General features: G+C 40.6%; 1 protein-coding gene across 1 annotated transcript in view; it reads left to right on the top strand.

The window, feature by feature from the left end:
* The first annotated feature begins 4,041 nt into the window (after positions 1-4,041).
* Positions 4,042-10,462, top strand: part of LOC109529641 (protein lifeguard 1) — a 13,237-nt gene continuing 6,816 nt past the window's right edge. The window contains exons 1-7 of the mRNA XM_019893020.1: positions 4,042-4,167; positions 5,265-5,385; positions 6,540-6,708; positions 7,939-8,017; positions 9,284-9,337; positions 9,628-9,718; positions 9,838-9,875. Coding sequence (XP_019748579.1) covers positions 5,284-5,385; positions 6,540-6,708; positions 7,939-8,017; positions 9,284-9,337; positions 9,628-9,718; positions 9,838-9,875 — 533 coding nt within the window. The 5' untranslated portion in view covers positions 4,042-4,167; positions 5,265-5,283. The remainder of the gene's footprint in view (positions 4,168-5,264; positions 5,386-6,539; positions 6,709-7,938; positions 8,018-9,283; positions 9,338-9,627; positions 9,719-9,837; positions 9,876-10,462) is intronic.

Raw genomic sequence — 10,462 nt, 5'->3', positions numbered from 1 at the left:
ATCATGCGAGCAAATCACAAAATAAATTCTATGGGAGCGTTTGTGAACACAAAACAAAGGAATGAATCACAGAAAAAATTCTGAGACAGTCCAGTCTCCGAAATACATACAGCATGTGTTTCCTTCATTGTAAGTTTTATAGAAGGCTTTTATTTTTTTGTGGCTCGAGACATATTTCTTTTTTGTTTTTTTTTTGTCCTATATGGCTCTTTCAACATTTTGGGTTGCCGACCCCTGGCCTAGAAGTCGAACACTTGGCACTAGGATAGTGAGCAAGTATGAATAATCTGACATTGTGACTTCCAGCTTTGAAGTCCTTTTAAAGTCCTTTGATTGCAATGATGGTGCTGTGCCGGAGGGGCTTCATCAAACACACACACACACACACACACACACACACACACACACACACACACACACACACACACACACACACACACACACAAATATATGCATGCATACACCCATCCATATATACATAACTACTGCACATAAGTGTACTTAAGGCAACAAGATGACAAAAGAAAAATATTGGCGTGGATTTTATTTGAATGTTTAAATCAAAACTTACCAACAGTGAATTTTTAATGTAAAAAGGGGATTTGTTAACTATGGAAGCCCAGTCCTGCCGATAAAAATGGTCATACTTGTGTTGCTTTGTAGAACACGTGTTCGACCATTTGCATTTACATTTTGCTTTCACTAAATGTCTCGTTTCCACCACGAAAAAATAAAATAAACTGTGAATCTTGAGCAGGCTTTAAAGCAGATGCCAAAACAACAGATGAACACACATAAGTTTAACCGATCAGACGCCCTGTGATATCTTCAGGAAGGCACAACAATGACAAAGGTAAAGGAGTGTCACCTATAGGTGTTGAATCTTAAAATTAAACAGGAAGCACAGGAATAGAAAAAAAAAACTGCATGGAGCCAAAAATGTAACCACCTATTCATATTGTGATATAAGACAAATGAAAACGGAAGCTCTCTTATAAAAAGCCATCACTCTCACTTTTAATGACAAATAACTAAGGCTTATAGTGTATGAAGGTCAGTCAATCAGCATCAATGTATCTCACATTTTAACATCTTACATTAAAAAAAAACCCCACTCAAACTTTGATGTTTTGCTTGACATCATACATCTTTTTTCGTTGATCCCTTGATAGATGACACCTGTGTCCTGGTTATTATTTTTTGCTTTAATTGAGGTGGATTTTTCTCAGGTTTTGGTCGAATTATTAATTACCTCATGACTGAATCTCTGCGGAGGTAGCTCATCTGTCTCTCTAGTAGTTTCCACTCCCATTTATTCCTCAAGTTTTGTAGTATGGTCTGCACACAGGCCTGTGCTCTTCACATCCTACTCCACGTGGCTCGGCCTCATGTGTCACTGCTATTTGAAGAGCATCAAGACTATCAGCTCTGTGGTGAATGCCAGCCCAAACCGGACTCCACGCTGTTTGGTTTGTCAACACAGGCTTGCTTTCGACAGCCTGTTCAATTGTAAATGTTATGCCAAGCGCTTCAAATCTGACTGAGATCTCATGAATAGGTGAGAGCAATCTCATCACATTTGAGCAAGCAGTGCAAATCTAGCCTGGGTTGATTGACACGCCAATCAGCAGGGAGCCGAGCGGGAATATGTTTAACTGCCTGCCCTCGAAGACATTGTGCTCACGCTTAAGTGGAAACAAGGCAAGAACTCCTTTCACACTTTCAACATTCCGTGAAAAAAAGCTCATCGTGTCAGATGGGGATGTAAAGAAAAGAAAATACTTGACCTGGCAGTTAGAAATTCTAACTCCATATTGCTGGTGCTACATGCCATGTCTTCTGAAGGAACTGAGAACCCTTCAACCCAATCAGTGCAATTAGGCGCAAAAGCACAGGGGTATAGTGCCCCCCAGTGGTAGCATGATGTACTGTATGTATCTCCGCCATGGTGCTGGGAGGAATGAAGTGAAAGAAACATTCTGAGTCGAAACATTATGTAAATAGATGTCTCTTCACTTGAGTGATTTGATGATGATTTGAGGTTTCACCACAAAGCCAACCAAATCATTAGAAATAAGGTTGGCAAAGCCTTTTTCGACTGTCTCTCTTTGAATCTCAGGTTTTCATTCCGCAACATTTTCAAAAAATTTAGATTTCCAGCAGAATGCGCTTTTGCATCGCAGCATAAGTGGGCACAAACCACGGTCCTAAAAAGTAGGGTTGGCTGAGGTTGGTCAAGAAAAACCCTCAACAGCCCTGACCTCCTCCCGATCAAACAACATTGGGACAAACTACACGGGAGACCGTGAGGCAGGATCTCTTCTCCAAACGGATACAATTTCCACAGAATGAAAGCACAGACTCCTTCCCACTGTTCAGCAGCACATTATGGAGTGAGTGTGAGATCATTTGGCGTGCTGCACGAAAATACCCAATGTCATCCAATTGGTTTGAAATTTATTATTTGCTCCAAATATGTATCTTTATTCAATCAATGCCAGCTACATATGACATACGGAACAATTAAATCCTCTTCCACTCAATGGCAGAAGGTCCAGTGACAGTAAACCACAGGGATTTATATAACAGAATGATGCATTTTATGTTCAACTGAACAGGGTTAGAGAGAAAAAGAAAAAAACAATGTAAATGAATGGAGAGGAGGTCATTATTATCAGTATGAATAGGCCTAACCTTTCTGGTATTTTGGAGGCAAGATTTTTCAGCTGTAAAATGTGCGCCCAGGGTCAATGAAGGCTGAGAAGCACTGATTGTGTGTATTTGTTTTGGAGGATTATAAAATCTTCTAGGGTGTAGGCAAGCTGTTTTGGTTGCCCTTGGTTTAAAAATGAAATATTGTGCATGTTACATGTCTTAGTCTGACTTAAAAATGATTTTAAATAAATGACCTCTAGTAGCCGTACCAAAAAAAAACAAAACATAAAACAAAACAAAGCATACCCACGCACTTGCAGGGTGCACTGGAAAAACTAAATTCAAAACTGAAAATGGCAATAAACCAAAGTAACAAACAACCAAAAACCCATGACGGAAGCACAAAATGACGTGACAGCAACACACACAAAAAGAAAAAAAAAATCCCCACACATGACAGTGACACAAACAATGATCCGACCAAGACTGGCAAAAACCAGAGAAGTAAATAGAAGCAAACTGACAAGACAACAAGGAACACCTGCACAAGACACAAAGGGTTGAGGGAGCTGATTGGTTAACATAAGGCATCCGGATGACAAGTGGAAACAAAACCAATCGAGGAAGACAAAAAGCACTTGGGGAAACAAAACCAAATGTAATCTAAACAAAAAGAGAAATCATGACAATAGCAACCAATTCAATGCCTTCACGTTTTGATTTTCAACACTAGCATAAACGTTACTTTCGCTTTTGTCCTCTGCAGAGAAGCCTTCGTGACATTCGGATGCTTGTCATTAAGTCGCATGTTTGATATTACGTAGTGTATATTTAAGGTGTGGATACATATATTTGTGTGAACTCAACTTTTCTCAATTCTCTTGTGGTTCTCATTGTATCCCCTTCACTTAAAATTCCCCACGGAGAAGCATGAAGACTGGGTTGACCTACATTGCTTCATGTATTTTCAGCATTCATTGTGCCTTTGCTGACTCTACCTCACTGTAGAGAAGGTGATGTACTGTCATCCCGTTACATACAATTAGGAATGGACTGTCCCTGGATGGCTACCAAAATGCCCTCCTCCCCCATAAGCACCAATAAATAAGTAAATAAATACATAATACAAATAAACTGATTTACTGAGATTCATACTGCATTTTCCTATTCAGCTATCATCAACAATTGATTGAGCATGGCAGGAAATCAAGATTTCAGAAAGACTTTTTAGAAGCGGAGTAGGTTACGCATGTTATTTTGACAGCCTGCAGGTAAGGATTACGGAAGGAATAGGCGCTGTGCACTAAGAAAATGCCAAACGACTTAGTTTAATGGCATTTTAAGAACTCGGTTTAAATATTCCATTGAGCCTCATGAGGTCTACATCCTTTCCGCCTGCAGCGAAAGCACTGTCCTCGCTCTATGGAAATGCACAGGTAGACTTTGCCCTCAGGCTTGCTGACAACACAGGAAGAGCAGAGGAGACTAAAATTGCGGCTTACACAAACCGAGGTGAGACTTGTTTCGATTGCCTTTCGATGATTTGAGTGAAAAAAACAAAGTCAACTATTTTGTCGGGGGAGGTGTGTGTGTGTGTGTGTGTGTGTGTGTGTGTGTGTGTGTGTGTGTGTGTGTGTGTGTGTGTGTGTGTGTGTGTGTGTGTGGGGTGGGGGGCTTGAAAATCAGAACAGATATTTTGAGCAGTTGTAACATTTTGTTGTGTCCAATGTATGCAAGTGACCTTTCGGGAACCCGGATACATGTACTTCTCATATTAAGATGTTTACTTTTGAAAATGTACCAAGATGTTCACAATAGATCACTTCAGAAGTTTAATGTAGTTTGAGTCGTTACGATGGTGACATTAACATAAATGCTATGCAGCACTCCAATTTTTTTGAGTCTTGACAATTCGCTTGGTACGCCTTCCAGTGACACCAAAAATGTTCAGTTTTGGTCACATGTTTAGGATTCTGGTTATTTACTGCAGTGGTGGAGAGCTGCAGTTTCATTATAGAAATGTGAATGTGTTTCTGTTTTCCCCAACAATGAATGAATATACTTCTCTGTGTAATGCAGTGCAGTGCTACCAAGTAGAAACACTTAAACATATTATTGAATTATTACTTCCAAGACCAGTTTAATGCAGCTTTGATAGTGGATCTCAATGTTCAGTATTATAATGTACCTATGGAGTTTAAAATGACCAAATAAACCCATGTTTGTCATTAATTACTCTTTTTTGTGTCAAATATTTTATGATGACTACCCCCCCCCCCCTTGACTGGATGTAAAAAGGAAATCCTGGTTATTGTGTCTCTGTCTGAGATCAATGACCCACCGATGTGGTTAGCAAATATTCTGTACATATTGGGCATTTTAAAACGCATCCTGAGAGCCATAACCAGCCAGGAAGGTGAATACTTATATGGCTCCTTGCGGTTGCATAATGCCTTGTTTTGAAATTAATTTTAAATTTTTCTCTGACATTGGCCCAATCGCCAAAGGAAAATCACCAATGAAAGCACTGACACTCTTCCAAATTATGAGTTCATGTCACAAGTTCACTACCACGACCGATGTTCTTGTGTGCTTCTGTTGCCCAAAAGTCACTCGGCTTTGAGAAAAATGGATGATGTTAATCGTCGCAGAAATGATTTCGATGGACCTTCACCTCCACCCTACAATCCTGACTGTGAGAAGAAATCATACACAGGACAGACGTATCAGGTGGGGTAATTTTTGTACTTATTTTGTTGCACATTTAAGACAAATTTCTATCAGTCTTTTTTGTATGGCCTCCCATGGTAAAGATTAATAGTTTCATTACCGGAATGTCGCTGATGGTGTAATGGGACACTTGCCTGACTTATGTGCGAGCCACGTGGGACTCGATGTGTGCCCTCTGACTGGCTGGCGACCAGTTCAGGGTGCGGTCTGCCTATCGGCCAAAGTCAGTTGGGATACCCTCCTGCAACTCCAACCCGGTACAGACTAAGTCATGCTGAAATTACATGACATGACAAATGGGCGGAAAAGAGGGCACGTTATTTTGCTGGTGAGAACGACAAAATGTTGACAACCAGGTGACAACGTTTTGAACAGAGAATTGGCTATCCTGTGTTTGATCATTTAAAATGGGAATCGCAACAAATCCCAAAATGTTACACAATGGCATATAAGTGCGAGAGCACTGATGGTGTGCTGGAGCCTATCCCAGCTGTCTTTGGGCAGTAGGCGGGGGACACACTAAAAGGTTGCCAGCCAATCGCAGGGCACACACAGCCATTCGCACTTGCAATCACATCTGGGGACAATTTAGAGTGTTTAATAAACCTACCGTGTGTGTGTCAGGGGGGGGGCGGGGGCAAAGAAACCCCACGCAGGCAAGGTGAGACCATGCAAACTCCAGACAGGAAGGCTGGAGCCCAGGCTCGAACCCAGGAACACTGCACTGTGAGAAGTGCTAACCAGTCGCCCTGCATGCCTCCCATAAACATACAGTAAACTGAAAATATCTGTCATTCATCGCCCTCCATCCATCCATGATCTTCAACAAAAACATCACATATATTGAAACCGTTGTGCTAAAGGAGCAACACTTTAGTCTGGAAGGATAAAATATTACAGGACTATATGGTTTTGGTTAATAATTGATGACTGGCACAAATCTTAGGTTGGGTACATTTTAGAATCAACTGAGTTTCTCTGTGAAACAGGACTATCTTTTGAAATTCAAATACAATCAGTTGAAACTAACTGGTAGCACACAAAAGAAATGATTTTAAATGAAACTGATTTCACTCATTAATGACCTAACTGACCTCGGTTACCCCAAACATCGACTCTTTCTTTGCATGCGCTGAAATGTTTCTGTGTACTAGGTGGGGAATGGAGGCATTGCGGTGGTGACTCCACCCTGCAGCTATGAAAACACGGTCTACTCAGAAAGACATGCAGCTGCTGGGGACGAGCATCAGTTTGACCCAGCGCCACCGGTCTACTCTACCGGCTTTCAGGACAGTGTTTTTGCAGATTCTGCTATACGAAGAGGTAAGCATGAGTAACATGTAAAAAGAAGCACCGTTGTTTTAGTTTGACTGTACCAACTGTACCTTCAAGAGCTGAAATCAAGACAATGCTGATATTTATGATCTCATTGGCTTTGGAACGTCATCCATCTATCCATTTTCTATACCGCTTATCCTCATTAGCTCGAGTCTATTTTGCAGCCATTAAAACATTTTATTTCAATTTTAAAATGTCATCACACATGGACAAAGCTGCATTTGAATGTATCATGAACGGTCACTGTGCAGATGACCTTTCAGATCAAAAGTTGAGCTTTATAATACGCTGCATGTGTCATATAGTGAAAAGTCTGTAAATGTGCAATCTGTCAGACTTTGGTGTCTTGTGAATCACAGCCCTGGTGGCTGAGGCTAAGATTAAGACAGTATTGTTACCAGAGGCGATTGCTCTAAGACTGCAAGGGAAGCTCAGCTCTCCCTAAAATATCAAAAAGTAAGTGATCAAATATATGTGTGTACATAAAATTGTGTGGACATGTCATTGACGAAATATGCGCTACAATGCGCTCAACTTTTGTTCCGAATCAGCTTCTTATTACTGGTTACAACGCGACTCTCTTCTCATTCATTCCCTCAGCTTCACTGTGCTTTAAACCGTGTGGACGCTGAGCGTCGACCGCGCAGACGCTGGGCGTCTAGAGAGTTCAGTGTAGGTTCTCCCAATGCATTGAAACGAGACGAGTCATTGGATAAATGCTGGTTTTGTCCCGCCCATCGGACGCTCAGCGTCTCTGGGAGTCTATGGACAGTGGGCGTTTATAGGCTGGCCAGGAAGCTCAGCTTCTCTGCATGATGATTGGATGATCTGTCTGAGGCTGAATCTCTTTCAGAGTGCAATCTGATCACAACTTGTCACCAAACATGCATGTTTTTGGAAGGTGAGAGGAAGCCAGAATACCCAAACAATACCCACGCAAGCACATGCAGAGCATAAGGTCCTCCTAAATTAAGTTAAAATTAGAAATGCTTCACCGATCATTGCTGCAATCTATCTCAGCTCTTCACCTCCCACACATACACATCTTTTGAAATATAACACTCGTTGGTCAGATGCAGAACAAAGTTATGTATTATGCTGAGTAACAATTCTACATTCATTCTATAAACACATGCCAACCTTCTAACTCACACTGATTTGCACATTTCATTAAAGTTTCTGCTTACAGTATCCTCGCACTCTCTTTCTCACCAGCTTTCATAAGGAAAGTCTACCTGACCTTGATGATTCAGCTGCTGGTGACTGTTGGGATCATCTGTGCTTTTCTGTACTGGTGAGGTACCGTTGCCTGATGAACCCTCGCAAGCTCTGAGGTCCTCTGGTCCTTTTAGTCATTACAAAAGTCAGGTCATGCACATGCAGTGAGGCATCTTCTCAGTTTTACGACCTCTGTTTATGAACAGCGTGTCAGAGAACCTACAGGGAATGTTCATGTTTTTAAAATGAGGTTCAAGATCTGCCTTTTTGATCTTGCTTTGAACTAATATCTATCTTCTTTCTTAACTTTTTAAAAGTTTTTAACTAATATTTATTTACTTACTTTTACTTATTTTTAGTACTTTCAGTCTTTCATTAGTATGCATTTTTACATTGCTCTTATATTTTAATTTGTCATGTATTTATGTATTTATTTATTTAGAATAAATTCTTTAAGTCTAGAGCTCTTTCATGTTGATAATTTTTCATGTTTTTTATTGATTATTGATATTTTAGCAAGTGATGTATCCGCCGGGTGTTTCCCTGGAGGGAGCCCTCCAAATCAGAATACAGTAACACATATTGTGCAGTATATAATTTAAAAAAGAAATAGAAATCTAAGGTCAAAGAAACCGAGAAGTTACCCCCAGTTTTACTGTAATATAGGTTTTTGAGCAGTGCAATTAGGTTCAATAACAATCACAGTTAAAATTACGTTGTTACCATTATTACCTTTTTGTATTTCTATCTGACTATTTAATTCCACTTAAACTTGTCTGCTGGGATATCATTAAGCCTACCAAAAAGTAAAATAGTTTTTCACTTTTAAGCAAGTCCACGTCATTTCCTTATCCATCTCCTCGCGTTTCATGTAATATGGCACGAAATAGAACCAGAGTGGGAAACAAGTTGACGGTTGAAAATTTTGGGGGAAAATATCGTATTGCTTTGATTAATTACAAAATAATCTTGGATCTGCACCTTTTGCTTGTGCATCATAATTGAATGTTTTTTTTTTTCTTGACCCATGTCACAACCTTCCACAGGGATATTGGTTAAGAAGCTTTTTGAAGTAAACAGATGAGGCAAGTTGGTAGAGTGCAAAATAGAAAGTCTCCCTGTATGTTTGCTTGCAGTTGTTATCGAGCTTTATGTGCTGCATAATGGATACAGTGCAATGCTGCAATAGTAATTTCTTTTCATAAATTGCATTCAGCTCCCATGTGCATGATGCTCTGTCCTCTGTTAATATTTAATGCGATGATTCTAGCGTCTCTGTCAAAGAAATAGCAACTCTATTAAACGCAGCTTTCATCTCCCATTTTTCCTCTCCAAATAACAGGGATTCTCTAAAGGAATGGACGTGGACCAACAACTGGTTCTCCTATGCCATGATGTAAGCCATCAAAAAAAACATTTATTCAGATTATTTGAACACGTTAGATACCGACATTTCCCTTGTTGGTACGTCAAATAAATGAAAATGTTGCTCATAAAAAACACACAAGTAAATCAGAGTGTCACAGCACTGGGTTCCAGTAGATAAAAATGCTGGCTCCGCTGTGAATAAATCACACCTTGTGTAAAGTCATGCTGAACATTAGTGCTATTTCGTTTGTATTTTTTGGCTCTTTGAACTCGCTTCATTTGCTGTTTACAATAGTCCCAATATTGTGTTTGAAATAGGGCGACGGTGACCGTACTCATTGTGGTCTTGTCCTGCTGTGACAACATTCGCCGTCGGGTCCCCCTCAATTTCATCACCCTGGGTTTGTTTGTGAGTGGCACACAGGCAGCCATTAAATCAAAGCCTCACCTCACCTGCTCTCGTTTACTGGCTGTTTTTTCCTCTTATTTACATGTTTTTCTCTTTCTCTCCCTCCACATTTGTGACAGACTATTGCAGAGGGATTGATGCTGGGATCAGTCACAGTGTGAGTACCTGCATTTCTTCCCCAGCCTCGTGCTGGTCTTTCTGCAAATCTTCTCGGTACTGCGCTAATGTGATCTATCTACTTTACACCGACCAAACCGGGATATCGACTTGAGTTTTACCGATATAAAGAAATACAGTTCAAAAACTTACTACAGTGAAAGTCCTCTAGAACGAAACCTACATGGGCGAAAATACCCCCTTATGTGAAAAAATCTTCATGCATTAACACAATTCCCATTCTCCTGCCCCCCATACGACGAAACCCCCCCCCCTGTTGCGTTATACAAAATCATTTTCTCTGCTCCAGCCTCGCGAAGACATTCACGACAACGAAGTCTTATCCAACAGCGACCTCTACTGCTTCATTCGAAAAAAGGCAACAGCAACCACCACACTGGTTTACATAGTGAACGATGTTTATTTCGGTCATAGCTGCGAGTTTCCTGTACTCAACATACTCTAAGCTGCTCTGCCATTGGCTTACCGAGCATCATCCTGGCCTCCGATTGGCCAAGAGGAACCTCACTGTCTATGTGTGTAGATACTGAAGCTAGATCCGTAGCATCCGATTAGCTGCTCAGAGTA

This window comes from Hippocampus comes, unplaced genomic scaffold (genome assembly GCF_001891065.2).
Source record: "Hippocampus comes isolate QL1 unplaced genomic scaffold, H_comes_QL1_v1.1 scaffold94, whole genome shotgun sequence".
Lineage (NCBI taxonomy): Eukaryota > Metazoa > Chordata > Actinopteri > Syngnathiformes > Syngnathidae > Hippocampus > Hippocampus comes.
Note: the sequence above shows the minus strand (reverse complement) of the source record. Positions and strands in the feature narration are given on the sequence as shown.